Raw genomic sequence first — 21,663 nt, forward strand, 5'->3', positions numbered from 1 at the left:
GACTATAACTACCATAGCTTAACTTCCATGCATACGTGTAAGAAATTCTAATTTTCTTACGATTCTTATGACAGAAAATATTTTAATTTTTAGTGCAATATTTTAGTTGATTTTAAGGAAAGCGTTCTTATGGCATGTGAAATAATGCGAAATAAAATATATTAATGCAATAATTCCAAGGCTTATGAAAGGGAACTGGTACGGAAGGCCATTACTCACTTCTGATACCATGTTACAATTACACGCTCATTAGCCGTCAGAGTTACAATTATACTTGCCAACCTATGACACTCAAAAATCAGGAGATTTTTTTAAGAAATCAGGAGATTTTTCACAATGTTAAAAATACTTTTTAAATGATAAAAATATAGTTTTTAATGATGAATTAACTTTAAATACTTACTAAGTCTTAAATGCAAGCAAAACAAAAATATCTTAGACATGAAAAACATTTTTATTACTTGCACCGTAAAAAAGAAAAAAAAAAAAAAAAAAAAAAAAAAAAAAAAAAAAAAAGACACTTTAATCAGTTTTCATACAAATGTTATGGACAGTGGCAGATTTTGCTTTCGTTAAGAAAGAAACTTCATAATTTTGTTCATAGCAATTGCCACGTAGGCCTGCTTTCGCTAATAAAAGTTTTTCTAATGTGTCATCACTAATATTAGATCTAAATTTAGTCCTCGTTTTCGCAACAACACTGAAAATCCTCTCACACTCCGCATTACTATGGGGAACTGTCAAGATGGCCAACATAATTCTAGAGAGTTCACTATATTTTAAAATTCCATCAGCACCTTTCAATTTTCCAATTAAACTCCACTGGGTGTCAATCCTAGCTGATTTTATAACTTCATCCAAGTTTTCTAATTGTAAACTGCAAAATTGCGACTGCAGTATATCAGTAGCAACATCAATATCGTCATCTTTCATGACTAAACGAAGTAACACAGGAAATCTGTTCAAAAAGTACTTTATATCAGAAAAAGATGCATTTGCTAGAGCAGAAACATCAGCAACTTTAGCATGCAAAATCAGTTCATCGTTGACTGGGAATTTATGTAGTATGTAATCACATACTCGACAGAAGTAACTTCTAACATGAAGATAAAACTTATTTTTGTCTTCTTCTGAAAGTTCTTCCACTACTTTTGTAGTTGCAGCTCCTATTACCAAATCTTCATCTTTCTTCTGATTTTCTGTTTCACCATAAATCACATCATATATAGAATTACAAGACAAAACACAGACTGGTTTTACAAACTTTGATAAAATGTCTTTAAACAGATCATAAATCATTGATTGCAAAACATGAATTAATGGAATTCTGCTTTGTAGAATTGCGTTAAGAACATCGAATGATGGCAAAATGAATTGTAAAAAAAAGCAAAAAGCTTTGTTAAGGTCCGAAGAAAAAAACATAAATATTCGTTCTTCACAAGATAAACTTACAGTAATCGGAAAACGTTTCGTGTGTTGAGCAATTTTTTTTTATTTTGAGAGAAATTTGTATCAGCTTTACGCTTATATTTTGCAGTCTTATTTTGAGAACTGCCAGTTGAATTGCTGAATGATGCAGAAATTACTTTATTTTTCTCAAACCTATTTTTAACAATGGAAGTAGTAACTACATCTCCATTTACTTTAGGTACTTTATAACTTTCAATAGAGCCTTTTATCTTAACTCTCGAAGCATTTACTTCTTCTTTAAAAAATGCAAGAAGTGGGTTCCATTAATCGAGGATTCTAGATAAGCATTTCTTTAAAGACAGCCAGCGTGTACACACATGTTTCAAAATTTTTCTTATTTCAGTATTATGCAGCTGTTGGAACTGTTTCAATTTTTCCTTTCTTTTAGAACTTCTTTCAAGATAATAATAAATATCAACAATGTGTTCATCCACATTTAATGGTAAAGAAGCTGCCCCTTTTTCAGCTGCTAAATTTAAGAGGTGACAGGTGCATTTCATTATCTGCAAATCTGAATTTGCCTTTCTTAAGATGCCTGCAACACCAGTCTTCAAGCCTACCATTACTGGTGCATTATCGACACCAAGTGCTAAGCAATTATCCAGAGGGACTGCATTTTCTTTTAAAGTTTTAATAATTAGCTGTGCTATATTAAAGCCTGTCGAATGTCCTTCTAAAGTGGGGACAGAAAGTAAACTGCACTCAATTTCTGAAGACTCTGGATTAAAAAAAGAAACAACAATTGGATACAGTTTTGAATCGGTATTATTGCTTCCATCCGTAGAGAGACAGAACGGAGCTGTTTTAATGCAATCAATAACTGAAGATTTTTTTTCAAACCCATTTCTTTAACAATTGCACCTGATTTGGTCCTTGCACTTGAGTATTTCTTAGCGATTTCACTATCGGGAAACATTTTTCTAAATAAAGCTGCAGCGTGATCCGATGCATTCAGTGGCAGGTTGTGCTCCAGTAAAACGGCAGAGAACAGACATTCTGCATTAATCACTTTTTGGTCTTTTGTTTCCAAAGAAAAATTTAATTTTTCGTTTTTTTCAAAACAACTCATGTTGTCCTTGTGTTTTTGTGTACGCACATGTTTGAGAACATCTGCCCTTCCACCATGCGAAATCGAAAAATCGCAACGGCAGATGGTACACATCGCAAATTTATTACATTTCCTTGAAGAAATAATGGAAGGAAAGTCAACTGTGTACGATTTTTGAAACGTGCACGAGTATTTCACCTTTCTCGCAGACATAACAAAAGACGATAATTTCTAAAACTATTTCCCAAAGGCACGTGTACTCACACAACTCAGGACAAGATGAACGAAATAACGAAAGAACATCCAAATAACGGCCCAACGGCCAAAGAATCTTCTTTGCAACGGCCTTGAGCTTGCTTTGTGCTCATTGGCTAATATATGCCAGATGACACGCAGTGGAGCTCGATGCCCATTGGAGAACTGGAGAACGACGTTTCTGGATACGTATGCTGTCACTCACAAAGCAGAAATTCTCATCTGATTCGCAAGGTTTTATTTTAGATATAATCTAGAGAAAATCCAGTTGCTTTCAGACGTCCAAAATCACTTTTTTTTTTTTTTTGGTTCATATAACGAAGTATTAAGCCAAGTTCCATAAAAATCGTGAGAAATATTAAGAATAAGAAAAAGTCGGGAGAAATATATTGTAAATCGGGTTGGCGGGAGAGCGGTCGAAAATCGGGAGTCTCCCGCCTAAATCGGGAGAGTTGGCAACTATGCAATTTTATGATCTCGATCGCTTGTCTGTCATGTTTCTTGGGTTAATATATTTTCAAAAGACGAAAAAATAATGGCAAAATATTGATCTGCTCCAGATGTTCTCATTTGTATAAGCATGAAGCATTGTACCAGTTAAAGTAGAATATTATATAATTTTAAAATTATTAATGATATGCCCCCATCGCTCCCCCCCCCAAAAAAAAAGAAGAGAGAGAGTAAAAAAAAAAGGCTAACCTGTTTTGTTGGCCTTGTGAGCTTTTTTATATAAAGTGTTTTTAACTAATTATTTATTTTTATGACATTCATCAGAATTTTAAAAAAATATATATTCTGGTAAAATCATATTAACTTCTCCTCATTGGAGTAATTTCCCCATTATTATAGCCATTCATTTTTATATTCAAAATGCAATAAACCTTGTCGTGACGACCACCTCCTTAAGATCACTACTTCTGAAAGTGACCAGTATATCTGAGAGCATAAATGTTGGTATTGAATTTCCCCTCCCTAAGACGACCACCAACCCTGCCTTTACTCAGTCGTCTCAGAAAGGCTCATAATTTTCCATCATCCCTAGTACCCTTCGGTAAAAACTACGCACCACTCTTTTGAATAACTCTGATTTATTCATTTGTTTATGTGACCTTTTATGCAAATTTCTCTAAATGTTAATCTTGTTATTTTTGTTTCATTTCTTGAGAACCCCTCTTTTCACCCCTCTTTTCTTTCTCTGCTATTTATACAAACAGTGATGAAAAAATATGCACAGAATCTTAATGTGGCACTATGGATAAAATTTCATAAGTAGTTTTCATACTTTTACGGATATGTATACTTCATCATTATATATTTAATCATCTGATTTTCCTCTTACAGTAAATAATCTTTAAAGAATGTAACATATAAACATTGAAATTCAAAGAAGCAAAATGCAACAGGAAAAACAACCGCTATGAAATAACTAAGAAAACAATTTTGGAAATAAAATTTTAAATGAAAAGGATTAAAATTACTCAAACAGCAAATAAATATGTTACAAAATTTGCTAATTTTAAGGTCAAGACTTAATAGTCAAAGGCAATACTTTAACATAATTCTGTATTTCCTCAGCACTTTCTCCGATATTTTTTTGTCAAATTCAATCATACTTGTTATAACATACAATATAAGAACATTCTGCTGTATTCTTTCAGTACCTTCTACGATACAGCTCACATATGGGTTATAACTATAACATACTGTGCGGTTTAAAGATTAAAGACAATAAATTTTGAAGATCACTCATCTCTCCATCAAGATCATCCATGTTGGTATATTTAATCAGTTATTATAAAACACATAAGGGCTGTCTGCTTAAAGGGTGGGATACATTAGTGGAAGACATCACGTTAATGCTATAAAGTGGTCCCTTTAATCCCACCCATAAGTGCCACTTAATGGGTGGGATTAATGCATCATACCCATTAATGCATCCCACCTTCTATTAATTAAAATTGCTCGTATTTACATAAAATTTTCAAGAAGAACCTCAAAATAATAGCTTATTTAGTCCATTTTACATATAAAATTCTATTTGTGACGGGCAGTCTTTCTTCCTAAAACTTTTTATTAAATGCAAGTTAAATTACTAGGTAACTGAAAATAGCGGTCAAGTCATTCTAGTTATTTATAAACATCATCACTTATCCTAAAGTAACATATTGTCATCTATCTTTCCATTCTTGATATGTAAATATTTTTTCCTATCCAGTATCTTTATTAGATAGTTTTCTTCCTAAAATGTAAAACTTTGATTTATTTATAGTTAAAATGGCATCTTATCGGCGCTAGAATTACTCCAGTTGATAAATATATTACTGCAGATGCACGCAGGTTTCAGAAAAACACGCAGGCTGTTTGTTCGCAAACTCGACTCTCATGAAGGTCACTCATGAAGGTCACTCTCATGAAGGTCATGAAGATAAATAAGGTCAGTTTAATTATTTTAAGACATAGGACCTAAAATAAATATGAAATTGATGAAATTTCGATAGTTCGTTGAAAGATTTGCTGTTGGTAATATCAAAAACTTAAGATATCCCGTGCTGTAGTAAATTAAATCGTGTAACGTTTTAAAGGAATTAATGGATAATTAAAATATTTCCTACCACAGATTGCCATTTGGCTTATACTTTAGCACTAAGATAAACATCGATTTATTCTCTAACAACACACAAATGTTCATTCCGTGAATTTTTCTAGCATTTGTACTTGCTTCTGTTCTAAGTACAAATGTAAAATACTAGTTCTTTAAATAGCCACTTTGTATGGTTGTAACAAAAAATGTCACCCGGAGAAAAAGGAACGGAAAGATGGGCACCGGAAAATAAGTCACCCTTCGTCTGCAATGGAAAATGTAAGGCATGTTTAGAAAGATCGCCAAGCTGAGAGATAAAAGTTTTTTTTTTATCACAGTAACCGTAGCTTCGGATAAACGGAAACTTCTGAGAATTATTGCAAGAAGATGTGCGAGCTTCTGCTTCTCCCTTATTATGGTAAAAATAGAGTGGTATCCAGCGGGCGAAGGCGGGTTGTCCAGTGGGTGTCATTGTCAGTAATTGTTACATTAGTAACTGCTCTCCTCGCACCCCATGACCCCATAGCCTTAAGCTGCGGTTTAGTGAAACATTGATTGTCGCATAATTGAAAATTTTTAGTCCAAAGGGGCTTTGTCCCTGATGGACTATCGTTTTCGCTTTGCGATTTTGAGTTGATTCACTATAAATGTCCGTTTCACTTTTCAAACTGTTGCCACCAAATGTTAGAGTCCTGCATTGTATTTGAAGAAACTAAATAATGAAAAATCTGCATAAATGTATGTCTGTTTCTCGCATTGTGATAAAACAACGGTACATAGAGCCATCGAATTTTGAATGGCGTAATCCTCCTACTAATATGGGCATGTGGAAGACCAAATTTGAAATTTGGAATTTGTTTTAATTATAGATTTCATATGTTGTAAAACTTTAACGAATTTTGAGTAACAAAATCAACGATTTAAAAGCGAGCAATGGCAATACTCTACGGGAGGGGGGAACCTTTTTATAGTTCGACCGCCTCATCTGCGACCATGAGCGCAAACACGCATGAGCCATTCGGACCGAATTATTCTCAGAGTAGGGTGGAAGGATAGGGACTTTCTTTCCCTCCAGCATAGCTCCGGAGAAGAAAAGACCTTTCACGTCGCAGCAAGTAATACCGTCCCTTTTGGGCAAGTCTATGTGTTTTGGCAGAATGCCAACCAGGGTTGCACTTGAGACGGTCGAACTATATCTCCAGCGCGTGGAACTGTGTATCGAAAATTCCAAAGATATGCTCATTTTTAAATTATTTTGCGACATTGCTATTGAACTGAATTTTGTGCTTTAAATGCAAAGAATATGATATGTAATAAATAAAGGTAACACAGAAAACGTTTAAAAAACGCCCCTTTGGACGTAATTTAAAATCTGAAAACTTTCAGATTTTATTTTAGCTAATTAATTGTCGCATATTTTTTTTCTCATTTGATTTTAATTAAAAGTAGCGTATTTGCACAGGAAACAATTGTTTAATTTGCATTTAAGGCTGAATAGAAAAACAAGAAAATCATAGTTATTAAAAATTAAGAGGTTTATTTCAAAATTCTATTAAAAATTTAAAATCTAATTAAAATAGATCCTATAACCATGTGATTTGGATATAAACATTTAATATACAATGAACCCTCTTATGGCGACTTCTTCCAAAGGAATTGCCCAGAGTAGAAATAAACGCTTGTACTCAGCATTATCTCTCTAAGACGGCCACCTCCGCCGAAAACCAAAATAACTGGAAATGTAGACACGTCTAACAGAGTACACTTTACAAAACACCAGTGCGTACAACTACTTTTCGCCCAAAAATAACGGTATTACCAGTGCGTGATCCACCTAGATCCGGATCATCTAGTAGCCCATAAACGATTGGCGACCACCTCCCTAAGACGAACACTTCCAAAAGTGACCAGCATTTCTAAAGGTATAAATAAACACCTGCACTAAACATTATCTTTCTAAGGTAACCTTTCTAACTTCCAGAGAATACCAAAAATCAACTAGAAACATGAATGGATATCTTAGAAAGATTTTTACTCATAGTAGTTACATTCATTACAATTACGTGTAAAGCTTAAAGAAACTTATAAGCGGCCGAAAGGTTAAGTTGCTGAATACTGGTAGTTAGACCTAGGTTCGATTCCTAGCAAAGGGGCTTTTCGTAGTTTTTCCCACATATAACGTGCCTACGAGCGAGTTTTCCTTAGAAAACCCTCCGCAAAAACAACTCTTCTCAGATAGCTTTCGTTCGCTTTGTTATAATTCAAACCAAATTAAACCAAACCAAATTAAAGAAACTTATTCGTTTTACTCTCTAAATTGCGCCCCAAATAAATCATACTTGGGAGCTTTTCGTATTCAGAATCTAATCAGAACCTAATACGTATCAGAACGGAAAATTAAATAAATTTAATTATTTAACTTGGTTATGTAGGATTCCAATTTTTAATTCCCTAGTTTCTAATAGCCCTCCTTCAATAGGGTTTGGCCGTCCTTCAAAATTCAGGGCGGAACTGAGCAAAGTCTTACTATCAACAGTAGAGAGCGCAAGGCTCTTGTCAACGACAGGCGCAATCATGCCACAATGAATTTTGTGGGCTTGCTTTGATGTTACTGTCAGACATGGGAGATAAGTCAACAATGGATTAACAACAACAACAATGGATTAATAATGTCACACTTACTAATTGTTCTGTAAAATAACTAGTTATTTTGTAGATTAACTAAAAATTAATAGTTTGTTAAAGTAAAAAATAAACAATTTGGCTTTAAAACAAATCCTTTGTTTTATAAAACAGCTGATGATAAATCTCTATTTTCTCAAAAAATACATTTCATATTGCGGATAGATTAAATGATAAATAATAAAATAAAACAGAATACATAAAAAGAAAATCTGAAAGATTTCAGATTTTAAATTACGTCCAAAGGGTGTTTTTTTAACATTTTGTGTGTTACCTTTATTAAATATCATGCTTTTCGCACTTAACCCATAAAATTCAATTCAACAGAAATATCTCAAAATAATTTTAAAATGAGCATATCCTTTAGAATTTCCGATACACAGTCTCGCGCGCAGGAGACAAATTGCCCCGCCCCCGTACAGTGTTGCCATTCTTCGCTTTGAAGTCATTAAGTTTGTTAATCAAAAATTCTTTAATGTCTGACAAAATATGAAACAGATAATAAAACAAATTCCAGATTCCAAATTAGAGCTTCCAGATACCCATATTCGGTGGAGGATTACTTTATTCAAAATTTGATGGCTCTATGTATCGTTGTTTTATCACAAGGCGAGGAACATACATACATTTATGCAGATTCTTCATTATTTAATTTCTTTAAATATAATATATGTCGATAATATTTGGTGGCAACAGTTTGAAAAGTGAAACGGAGCGATTCGACCCAAAATCTCAAAACGAAAACAATAGTCTTACCTTTTGACTAATAATAAATATTGTTGCTATATTAATTAAACAGCAATAAAAAATAACAGACTATACTACACCAATAGTTATATTTATATTTTTACAACTTATAAAAATAATTAGGCTACTCAGTCCTGCTTTCAATAAAGCAGCTTATTCGTGCCATCTTTGCTAATCATCAGGCATTTTCTAATACAATAACCAAGGTATTTAATAATACTTCATAACGATTAGGTCATCATTATTCTATAAAATAACTAGTTATATCGCAGAATCCAATAAATTAATATACTTTAACTGATTCATTACGGTAATTCATGAAATATAGTTATTTTATGAAACAGCGAATTCCAGACCTACATAAGTAAGGGACTAAATCGAGCTGTGAATAAACTGTTACAGTCAGGGACAGATGAAACCGTTTAGTTCCACTGACGGTAATCATTAATACGTTAGCGCAAAAAAGAAAAATTGTTTCCCCGCTGATTCTTTTCTTTCGGAGGACCTACCCTGAAATTGGATCTCTTTCCAGAACGGTACGAAACAAAGTGTGGGAAGTGTGGGAGAAATGAGATCTTCTCAGAGGCATCTTGAAAGAAAACCTTGGTAAGGTGCTACACTTAACACTCCCTCAAGACAGCCAGCTATAACCCTCCTGGTTAAATGTGAATTTGGCTTTTTCCCCAAATCAGATTGGCGATATTATTTGGCGAGATTTTAGAGTCCCTTTTTTTCCGTTCCTTATTTTCCGGGTGACATTTTTTCCGTTCCTTATTTTCCGAGGACATTCTTTCCGTTTCCCTTTTTTCCGGGTGACATTTTTTCCGCACACTCTTTGTATACCACGATACACGATACAGTTCCGAATCCCTGCAAGTGTAAGTAAACACTTTCTCTTTAATCATCATTTGAAATTTCTTTGTACAATGATCAGTTTTAAGATATTTTATACATTGAGACATCCTGTATTTTATTTGAAATTTGTAACTTTTATGATATGCATTTTATAAATTAAGCTTAAAGTATTTACCTAGTTTTGTGGAAGATATCTCTGAAATATTCTTCGGAGGATTTAAATAGATAAAGAAATAAAAATAACTTGTCATTTGAGGTGATTTTTGAATTAATTCTTTCTGCAGAAAGTAAAATAATTTCTATTCTTATTTACAGGTGCTTTTCTAATACCTTATCTACTTACACTGTTCTTAGCGGGAATACCTACATTTCTATTAGAAACATCTTTAGGCCAATTTCTAAGCATCGGAGGTCTTGGTGTTTGGAAGATATGCCCACTTTTCAAAGGTAATCTTACGATTTGTGTTAAATTTATGTCAACAAATTTCTTCTTAATATTGCGTTTGTTTTAGATGAATGGTAAATGCATGATTTCTTACCATGATTTCCGAAGTTAACAACTGATTATTACCAAAGACAATCATACTGGATGTTTCTTTTCTCAAAATTTCAGCATTTTCTAAAATACTGTTGTGTTACACGGTTTCAATGCTGTAACCTAAAGGTATTGGGAGTCAAGGCCACTGGTAGCTAAGCTGGTGAAATTCAGGCCATTTGTAAATAAATAAATATATGTACTCATAATAAATAAATATATGTACTCATAGTTCTCTTATCTGTTCTCTTTTAAATAAATGCCGTCAGAATTGTATTTTTATTTAAATACAATATTTTTCTTTGGCAGCAATAAAAAAGAAACCTTGAACTCTTGTTTCTCTTATTCTCAATATTAATAGAAAAAGTAGTCCCGACACTTAAATAAGAAAATACATCTAAAAATATACAAAGGAAGATACGAATGTATTCTCATCCTACTTACTTGTTTTAACTCATTATGTCATTAAACACAGAGTGGCAGGAAAAGATCCCTCATTAACTTAACAGTGCGAGATTCTGACGTCAATGTCGGCCTCTTTTTCCGTCCACTAAAGTCATTTCCAGTTGCTGACAAGGACGTAACTATCCCATGCAGATTATATAGTAATCTTTTCTTTAAAAAAAAAAGCAAATTTTTTAGGTGATTTCTAAAGAAATTTGTCCAAATCCTCAGGCATATAATAGTAATGGGATGTATTTTACTATTGCACTCACGATATAATTTCTCACAATACGAAAACTGAATTTTGATTAATTCCTGGACACATCAAAATGTTTCCTATCTGTTCAAAGATTCGTCAATGTAACAGTTCTTTAGTAGAATTTAATTATTTTAAGAATAAAGAAATCAAATTAAAGGGATTGCTTTTTGATATTCTCTGTGAATCAGTCTTTTAAGCAATGCTGCATATCCATCGTATTGTATATTTCTTTTAGAATATACAAGGCGCAGATGTAACAAACTACTCGCTAGTTTCACAGTAAGCTTCAGTCAAATTTAGGTTATAGAATAAAATGTAAAAAAAAGCTTATGTTTTGTGTGAGTGAAGAAATAGACTTGCGAAAACAAAAAAGTACCATTACCTAAAAAATAAGAATAAAAAATGAAGTAAGATCCTTCAGCAATATAGAAATGAGCAGTAAATAATAAACTCATTGAATTCTTGAAACAAAAAGTAAATTTTCAAGTACTAAAATAATAAATTCTAAAACATTTTGGAAAAATGTATGTTAAAGTTCAAAATATTTTTAAGCAGAATAGGAATAAATAGACAAATTTCAACGCAAGGAAACTCAAAATTCCGTGTAAATTCTTAGAATATGATCCCCGAAAAAGGATACAAATCAGTAGTTTTGCTATAAAACGAATAAAAAGAATACAAAACTAAAATTAATGTCTAGTTTAAGGAAACCTACATATATATATGCTTATGGAATGCAGTCACAAAATGGCACAAAAAGAACAATTTCATGACCAAATCCTTCCGTCAGAGGATTTGAAATTAGACATACTTTTGATCCACTTTCTGCGGTAAATCTATAATTATATTTTGTCATGAGAGAAAAAATTAACCATGCATTTAGAGACCTTCGATGTTGTTTTTATAGAAATGTCGTAACATATTTCTTTAGAGCAGTACAAATTAAATATGTAGTTAGTGGCCTCAGATCTGTTTTGTATAATAAATTTGTGATCATATTATATAATTATGCATTGAACTATGGTCTGCATTTTTCTGCTACGACAATAAGCAATTTTAATCTTATCATCATTATTAATTAATTACTATATAAGGTATTTCTCCCACTTCCCTAGCGTGCCTTCGTGGTGTAACGGTAGCACGCTGGGCCGGTATTCCAGAGGTCCGGTATTCCAGATTCCCGGTGAAGGTGGTTGCATATTTTTCATCGTTTCTGCTTATAATTAACCTAATGTCTCTACAAGTGGCGCCCGAACTAAAAAGGGTTGTGGATGATGACTCTCCGCACTCAGGATTTGGCGACTAGGTCCCCTAAAACCCTGTCGCCCTTTAAAAAGGGGAGTATATAAGGTATTTCTCCCACTTCCCTAGCGTGCCTTCGTGGTGTAACGGTAGCACGCTGGGCTGGTATTCCAGATGTCCGCGGTTCGATTCCCGGCGAAGGTGGTTGCATATTTTTCATCTTTTCTGCTTCCAATTAACCTAATGACTCTACAACTAATCTCATTGTTTAAACAAATTTTATTAATTAATGTCTCTCCTGCTTGCTGGACTTCTTACTAAATTGTGCAATATGATCATGATTTAAAACAGAAGTCAGCGTCTAGTTGCATGTGCAATTTCTGCTCCAATGATGAAATAAATAGCCATGAAAATTACCTTTTCTAATTTTTCTGCAAATGAAAAATGGCTATTATCCTCTGATTATAAATAGAATTTTGATTTAATTTACAGAACTAAATTTTTTCTACACTTCATTTCACTTAATTATATTGTAGAGACATTAGGTATTTTTGAAGCAGAAGTACGTGAAACATGAGCAAAGCCCTCGACGGAACTCAAAACTGGACCTCTCGAATACCCACCAAATGTGCTACCGTTACACCCCGAAGGCATGCAGAAAAAAGGGAGAAAATACCTTATATACTGTCCCTTTTAAAGGCGACTGGGCATTAGCGGACCCAATCGCCAAATCCTGGTGGTGAAGAATTATCATCCACCACCTTTTAGTTCGGGCGCCTAGAGTCGTTAAGTTATTTTGAAGCAGGAGACGTGAAAAAGGTGTATTGGTGTGTATTGAGAATACGGCAAAGCACAGAAGGGCTATCTGCCTAACGGGAGGAGTGCCTTCGTGGAGGACTTTCTAAGGAAAACTGGCTCGTATACACGTTACACATGGGGAAAACCACGAAAACACCGATGCAGCCAGCCCGTTCGCGGGATTCGAACCTCGGACCGAACTACCAGTGTGCAGCGATTTTACCGCTCGGCCGCTGGTGGGCGACGGGAAAAAGGAGCAATGCCCTCGTCGGGACTCGAACCTGGACCTCTCGAGTATGCGCCGAGTGTGCAGAAAAGAGGGAGAAAATAACTTATGACGTATTATATAATAGAACAAAGACGGTCATGTTCTTGCTGTCCTGTTTTAGATTTTTCTGTGAAAGCAGGAGGATTCTTGTGTCTATTTTTGTCAACGTTCGACTTAGGGTTAAAATAGACAAAAAAATTTTGTAAGGAGCTCAAACATCTTCTAGGTTTTTCTGAAAGGAAAAAAAAATCTAACGTTTAACCCTGTTAACATTTGGCTGCGAGTGAAGTAATTACGTATTCTTAGGTTATAAGGTTACACACAGCATGACAGAAAAAAAGTCGCGTAAAACATACTGTCAGTTCTGCGTAAGACTAACTACCTTCAATTTGTACTTAATACATTTATTAGATAAGTAGCAGAATCTGAAATTAATGCGAACTCGTTTTAAAAACCTATTTAATGATTTTCCTTAATTCGATATTCTGCAACATTATACTTTGCATCATACATTCATCATACTACTAGTTTCAACTATATTAATCAGAATAATCCGTTACATATAATTATGTAATGCAGAATAATTTCTGCATTAATATTTCATCAGGGTTTAAGTTTATTGGTTACAGGGAGCGTAATGGAAAAGACGTTTAATACCATACACATATAACTGGTCCAATTCACTTGAAACTCGTCTTTAAATATAACTGATTTAATAAAATTCTAAATTTCGACAGAGAGAGGTGTTAATTAAATGACTGGGAATATGCATCTGAATGTACCTTTAGCTTAGACGTGAGTGATCAAAATTTAGAGTTATCATGTTAACATCTAATTTGCTGATTAAAAATCGACTAAGATTTAATTGAAAGGTAATTTATAAAAAATGTAGTATCGTGAAAAGGTCATGAAACATTCAGCTTTTGAATTGCATGAGAGATTTCAGACTGGTAAGAACGTGAGGAATGTCATCTCAGAATTAGAGAGCCGAAAAACAATAATGATAGTCGTAATTATTAACAGAATTTGATATAAGTTACGATCTGACAAACGATTAAGTGTAAGAATGATAGATGTAGTCTCTCGAGCAATTAGTCAAAAAAATATTAATCTAATTTTAACTGAAAAATTGAGAAATAATTTTCTGCGAAATCTGTGTCTCTCACACGCTAAACACGATTACCCAATTAGATCATCCTGACTATTTAACTGACTTAATTCTATGTGATTTCTAGTTATTTCTAAAAAATGGATTCCCTAAAGGAAATTGCATCATATACAGATATTTTCCAAAGGGAATTGCATCATATACAGAAATGCACTTAAGCCAAAGCGCATCAAAAGTACGGAAATCTAAACCGGAACTTGTCGCTTGATGAGCTAGACACTTTTATTGCTCTATTATATGCTTGTGGTGCTTTGGTTGCCAAAGAACTTTATATTTTGAATTTATGATAAAAATCCTAGTCCGAAAATTCTTTAATGAAGCAATTCCATGGGACGGATTCTTGGAAATAATGGATAATTTGATCTTTCACTTGAAGACAACTAGATTGCAAAGATACTGTGCATTTTCTCTTGCTTCAGAGATATGGTATACATTTGTTGAGAATTGTTTATTGTGTTATAAAGCAGAGGAAAATTTACAGTTGACGAATAATTGTTCCCACAAAGGTAATGTGCCATTATATTCAGTCTATGCCGAAACCCCCGATAAATTTGGTATGGAATTTGGCTTTTCGCAGATGCAAATGTAAAATACTTTCTAAATGTATATGCTTATTTGGGAAAAGAAGAAAACAAACCAGTTGAAAAAATTCTTAGGAAGTCTGCCGTTTATTGGTTGATTAAGCCTTTTTTAACACCGAAAGAAATGTTTTTACTGAAAATTTCTTTACTTCCTTGAATTAATTAAAAAGTTAAGAAATAAAGGATTTAGTTATGTTAACACAATTGTGCAAAAACAAATTGCGTAGGATATAACATTAATATTAATGGTTTATGTTGTAAAAAGAAAATTGCTGCCATACAATTATGGAAAAAAGTAATGTAAGAGTAGTTTTTGAAGAAATTTAACCATGTAAGCAAAATAAATTTAATAAACTAAATTATAACATGTTTCATTAAAAAAACTTCAACATACCAGATTTTTTTTCGTCCGTCTTGTTGCAGTCAGGTAAACGGAAAATGGCGCAATGCTAGTGTTAATTCCAGGACTGAATTTTTTCTTTAAATTCAGTTTCATTGAGAACCGGTATAATATTTTTTTGTAGATGTAGAAGCATCTCATGAGAACGTCAGCGCAGTTTTCTTAATATGCCCCCAATCAGTGTCAAGAAACATGATAGCATGTAAGCAGTACGAGGTAACACCTCATAGTATGAAATAGTAAATATAATTAAGCAATGAATTTGGGCTTGGATTTGTTTTAAGCTGAAACAGTCGGCCACTTTAACTTATGAAATACTGAAGATAGCATTCCGTGAGAATGCAGTGAGCCATATGATGACCTTCAAGCGATGTTTGAGCTTCAGAAAGTCCAATGTCTGTTGTTAAATATTTAACAGATATCTGTTTATTTTACTTTACGACGCACGATTTTCTTTACGCTACTAATTTATCAACACTTAAATAAATAAATAATTTTAAATCCGAGAGAAAAATTTCGGAAAATGCATAACGCTATATTCTGAGACCTAAAATTGTTACATGATTTCTGTACACTCGCTGTAATGTATTAATGCTGGAAACATTACTTAATAAATTACAAAATTACATTTGAGATCTCCATCTCAAACTGATATGTATATGTTAAGGGAAAAAATTGGTTTCCCTTAGCATATACCAGTTTGATATGTATACGTTAAGGGATATGATATAAATATCCGCTCGTTTAAATTAAACGTTAAAATAAGAAATGAATAAAACTCTTTTGTTTCAGCATCCAGTTTTCCTTTTAAGCAGTTTTCATGATAAAAGTAATCAAACTTCATTCTTTTATAGGTGTAGGTTATGCAGCAGCTGTGATGGCATTTTGGTTAAACACATACTACATTGTAGTGCTTTCATGGGCTCTCTATTATATATTCAACTCTTTGCGGTGGGACGTTTTGTGGAGGACATGTGACAATTGGTGGAATACCCCTCTCTGCCACTCTGAATATGACACTGTTGTCAACTGTACTAAAGATGTTTGTCCATCGGCTGTTATACCAAAGAATTACACAAGCCCCGTAAAAGAATACTGGGAGTATGTATTATCTGATTATTTTAATTCTGATTTGTTTAGATTAAAATTCTGCAAAGTTTTAATTTTATCGAAATAGGGTAATAACTAATTGTATTAATTTTGAACGGCGAATATACGAAAGAGCTCATCAAGGTTAACCTTTTTATCTATAAAACTACTTAAAGCCTCAATATAACTAAGAATGTTGTGGATTTATAAATGGTACTACAAAACATATATATTTATGAAACCATTATTAAAAGCCATTTATAGTAATACTCGCGTAAGTGTTCTATAAAATATGCTTGATCTAGCGAAACTGAAACACTTGCATCTGGAGTGTAATATATTGTTATATATACAAAAAGAAATAACCAGTAGACGTCTTCTAAACGTTAAAGGTATTTTTAGTTATTTTTCTTGCAAAGAGTGGCTATTTTTTTCTGATACTAAAAAGAAAATGGAATCCAACTCCGTCTTGTGCACATCCCAGACAGGTTCAATGGTACTGATATCTGATGATTGTGCAGGACATGAAAGATTCTCAATCTAGATTCCATGGTTTTCAAATCACTTTTTATCACCAGTTTTGCAGCTGGAATTGCTACACTGGCACTTCCTTCCGGCTTCAGTGTCTAAACAAATATTTGTCTAGAATACATCAATAGTTCTTCATAGTGATATGACCTTAGAATCCAATCAGTGTTCCGTAAGATTTCTTCGATACTGCTGTCCCAGCCGTCTCCAATCCACCTTCGCGCTTCATTCAGGACATGGGATAATACAATCATACGCGTCTCTACACGCAGGCCGTCCGAGAAGTTAGAAACGCAATGAAAATGGCTTCATGGCTGAGCAACACACATTCTGCATTGTCTACTTTTCATGTTTTACGCTTCTGTCACCCATGAAACTAGACTTTAGCATGCTTAATAGTTATCAAAAGCTTTGCTTTAGCTGCCCACCATGAGCCTAAATCCTTCAAATCTCCCGAAATATGTGAATATATATGTGAGTTCGGGAGAATTTTATGTTTCCCAAAATTTGTGGAATCGCTCTTCCATATTTGTAGCACAATTATTTTTATTTCGCTAATACTCTTTTCAGATAAAATCGTTTTGTTAGCTCATTTATTTCAAATGATTTATTTCTAAACCTTCGCTTTTCTAGTAGACAAATATTGACAAGGGACATCCTGACCTTCAACGCATCTAAAAGACTTAGCAAATACGCCAGTTTGGTAGCTACGCCGATTAGCGTAGCACTAAGAATTTGTTTCCTTTGAAATCCCATATATCTCTCATCTGTGTCTCATGATTTTGAATGTCGGAATTCAGTACCTCTAATACCGCTGAAAATTTCAACTTCACATTCTACTACTGCTGATAAATTTCGAAATAAATCCAGGTTTTTCCGGAATGGAAATTTGAGTGCAAGCTTGAATTTTGCGAGCCATATCCTCCAAGAGTTTCAGTTTCATTGTCCAATATCTCTGCTGTATAATTTAATAGAATTATAATAAATTAATCATTATATATTTCTTACATGCAAGCGCAAAGGAACGCTATAGTATCATCCAAATTATTCTTCTTTGACATTTTAAGCCATATTCAAATAATAACAGTTTTTATTTTATTTTAAATTTTTATCTAATTTGAATCAAATATTTTGAAATAAAATGAAATAATATTTTTTAAATCTTTAAAACTTTTTCTTATAAATAAATGTTACGCAATCTCAGAGACATTTTGTGAGGCATTTGTTGAACAATTTTAGTGTAGGCGTCTAGTCTAGCCTGCTTCTAATTGAACTCTAGGTAGCCTAAATTGACACTAAGTGAGATAACATAGCAGTAAACTAAATCAAAATAGGCTCGCTCAAGGCTGTGTGTGTGCTTTGACCTTTAAATTCTTGAGCGTATAATACTCAACAGAAGAAAGTGTTTGGAGTAGCATAATTAATTTTAGTTTGCATTCTCGTTCACTTTACAACGGATCAGGTGATAGCATAATTTTGCCTGACAAACTGAAACAGTAGTTTTAAAAATATGTAGATTTTAATCTAATTAGCATTCACTACAAATAGAAAGACTCTCTACATTTATCTGGAAAATTTCACAACATTGAAAACTTTCATTTGAAAGTAATGACAAAATAAGCTGAATCTGCTCCATTGTTAAAATTTAGTTAGTGAATTTCTAGTTAGTTCCTTGTTTCGAGGCATTTTATATAATTTTTAAACCAAGATCATTCATCCCTTCTGATTGGTTTCTAGACTCGAAACATAAAGTAGAAACAAGTTCTCCATCGTTTTAAACTATTACAATTAGAAGTTTGCTGTTCAAATTAGTTTCAGAGTTAATGAGTTTCCAAGCAAATTTCGTAATGTGTTTTGCTTTCGTAGGTGTGATTTCAGTTTTATATGAAAAGGTAACAAAACCCCGTTAATTAATTGAGCGTTTTTGCCTAAACCAACAAAAAAAAATTCAGACACCTATCTGAAGAACTCGGAATCTACTTTCTGTCCCATTTTTAAGATAAAAATTTCTTGTGAATTACTCCATGCCGATGAAACTAATCCTCAATGAATATTTACTCGAAGCATCTAAAAACGAAGGTTTTAGGATTAATTATCTCTTATCCTTGCTGATAGTTGCGGTTTGTCTTCGGGTTGTGAATAAAATACCATTGTTTATCACTAGTAATGATCTGCTTAAAAATTTTGAAATTGTTAGCTGCCATTTCAATCAAATCCTTATTGCTTTTCATTTTTTAGTCTAAAATTTAATCACAGGTGAGAACAATGTACATTCAAAATAATTTCTATTTAGAAATTTATTCCATAAACAGACGACATTTCGAAGAAAGAAAAAAAGTTGAGAAAAAGTTAATAATCACTCCCATTAGTTCAGGCAGTTTTTCTCGCATATAATCTGGCAGTCTCTTGGGACTGACTCAAACATTGTGTCTTAAAAATTTTAGACATACTATGTATTACTCAAATTTAATTTCTTTTGAAATGTAGCTTAAAAAATGGCGAAAGTCCTTGGAATAAAACTTGTTTTGATTTCCAAGCAAGTGTTAATTATCTTAAAGTGTGTAAAACTACATAATTGACTAGAAATGATAAAACCGTGATCAAAATTCGTTGCATTTGAAACATTTCTGGCAGTGAAAAAAAGGCTAGAGTTACTCTGTCTTACAGCGTACAGGTTTCTCTAAAGGAAAGTTATTTTGTCTCTTAAATTATTATTGATTTAACAAAGAAGCAATAACTGTCATCAGAAAACATAACCTATTTTTTTTAACTAGATGCGTGATTTTCTTTTTCTATTTTGCGCTAAATTTTGGTTGAACTGTTCTACATAAGACAACTTAGGCTGTAGATTACAACTATATTTTAATTTTATTGTACTTATGTATTATGGGAACTTTTATGTATAAAAATGTTAACTTAAGAAGTGACAAAATCGTATATAAATTCATTTCTTCCTGTCCTTCGAAAGGAATGTGCAATGACATCTTGCTTTTCAGACGAAATGTTCTGCAGATCACTCCTGGGCTTGGAGAACCTGGAGAAGTGCGCTGGCCTCTCGCTGGAACTCTAGCTTTAGCCTGGGTCCTTTGTTACTTTTGTATATGGAAAGGAGTCAAATGGACTGGAAAGGTAAATGCTTAACATTTCAAATCTCGTCTCGTATCTAATTTTTTTAGATGAATGAAGTAATTAGCTGCGAAAAATAAAACAAATAAATAACAAAAATGCAACTAAGTCAAATTTATTTTTAACAAACTCTGCAATAAAATAAAATGAGCAGTAAATGAGCAGAAATAGAAAAATAGGTTTCTTTAAGTGTGGTTTAGTACAACTATTTTGTAAAGGGAGCAAGCATCTTATTAGTTTACAACATTACAAGCTCTTACGTCAACAATCAAGTCATGAGACGTATGAAAACCACCATTAAAAATGTTGCTTATTGACTTGATTATAGAGGCTATATCTGAGGTTACAGAGAACTTTTATACTTGAGTGAATTAATAAAATTTGAACTTTTACTACTGTCTGAATTGTTCTGTCAGGTGATCACGAAATTAATTATCAGTAAATTTATGGGTGAAAGCTGAATGATAAAATACCATAATAAAATGTGTTTATTTTATATTAATCATGACTACATAAAACTGAATGAGTCTTTTAAAACAATATGAGCTACCCTGATCTGTTAAGTGGTAAGCGTTGCTGGCAGTAACGTCTTTGGGTCCGAATTTAAATCCCGGAGATAACTTTGATGCTTGTAGATATATAGTGTCCTTGTGGCATGGAGACACTTAAAGTGCATGGCGAGCCGAAAGTCCTTTCGAATGTTTCAGTAGCAGGAAATGGGAGATCTTTGGATCCATTCGCCAGGTATTCTCCTTCAAAAGAAGGACGAAACTCAGCTCATGTCAGCGACAGACTCAATTCTGCATTCTTTTCCTCACTAAATTTCAGAAATTTGACCTGTTGCTACAGTCAGACAAGTGAAATATATCACAACAACTTATTTTTTATCGCGCATTTTATAAATTAAATCACAACTGATGTTTTAAAAAGCTCCCTAAATGCCTTTTCTGGCACCTCTGGAGGAACTCGTAATACGTGAATCTTCATATAAAAGGAAATGTTTAAATTTCGATCATGTAAATAAAAATATGTCTCCTTATTTTTTATTTTATTTATTTTAAATACATCTGTCAGTTTAATTTTCACTGTAAAGCGGCAAATCCCGTAAACTGATAGTTCTTTGATGCACGCAATTTTTTTCCTCATAATAAATGAATATTTTCCTTTGCACTTGTTCTAAAGAATTTGTTCTTAGAATTATGCATTATTAGTAGGTTTATCCAGCCTCATAAAGTTTTTATCAAACTTGCAGTATCACCTAAAGAATTACTATAGTGATGCATGTATTTCTGTTTGTGAGGATTTTGTTTCATTCATGTCTGGTGTCATATCCTGCTTCTTGGGCGTGTAGGTTCTGGATATATATTTAATTTCTACCGTAGACGTATCGTAATGTGGGTATTGCATAAAGCCAAGCATTTAACGGCACAAAGACTTTATTAACACACGAACAAAATAATAAGAACAAACGATTAACACAAAAGTATAACTGCGTATTTTCATCCACGCTGGCATACAGCATGTTACCTTCGTTACTTCGCTATTAACTACTAACTAACTACTCTTCTCTAGTAAGTCACATGAGAG

General features: G+C 33.2%; 1 protein-coding gene across 1 annotated transcript in view; it reads left to right on the forward strand.

Moving 5' to 3' along the window:
- The window catches only part of Gat (sodium- and chloride-dependent GABA transporter), a 178,358-nt gene that overhangs the window by 118,190 nt on the left and 38,505 nt on the right, over nt 1-21,663 (forward strand). The window contains exons 2-4 of the mRNA XM_035370180.2: nt 9,954-10,085; nt 16,188-16,434; nt 19,947-20,079. Coding sequence (XP_035226071.1) covers nt 9,954-10,085; nt 16,188-16,434; nt 19,947-20,079 — 512 coding nt within the window. The remainder of the gene's footprint in view (nt 1-9,953; nt 10,086-16,187; nt 16,435-19,946; nt 20,080-21,663) is intronic.

Source organism: Stegodyphus dumicola, chromosome X1 (assembly GCF_044657685.1).
Source record: "Stegodyphus dumicola isolate Sdum_Otavi_A_Nest chromosome X1, ASM4465768v1".
In the NCBI taxonomy this organism is placed as follows: domain Eukaryota; kingdom Metazoa; phylum Arthropoda; class Arachnida; order Araneae; family Eresidae; genus Stegodyphus; species Stegodyphus dumicola.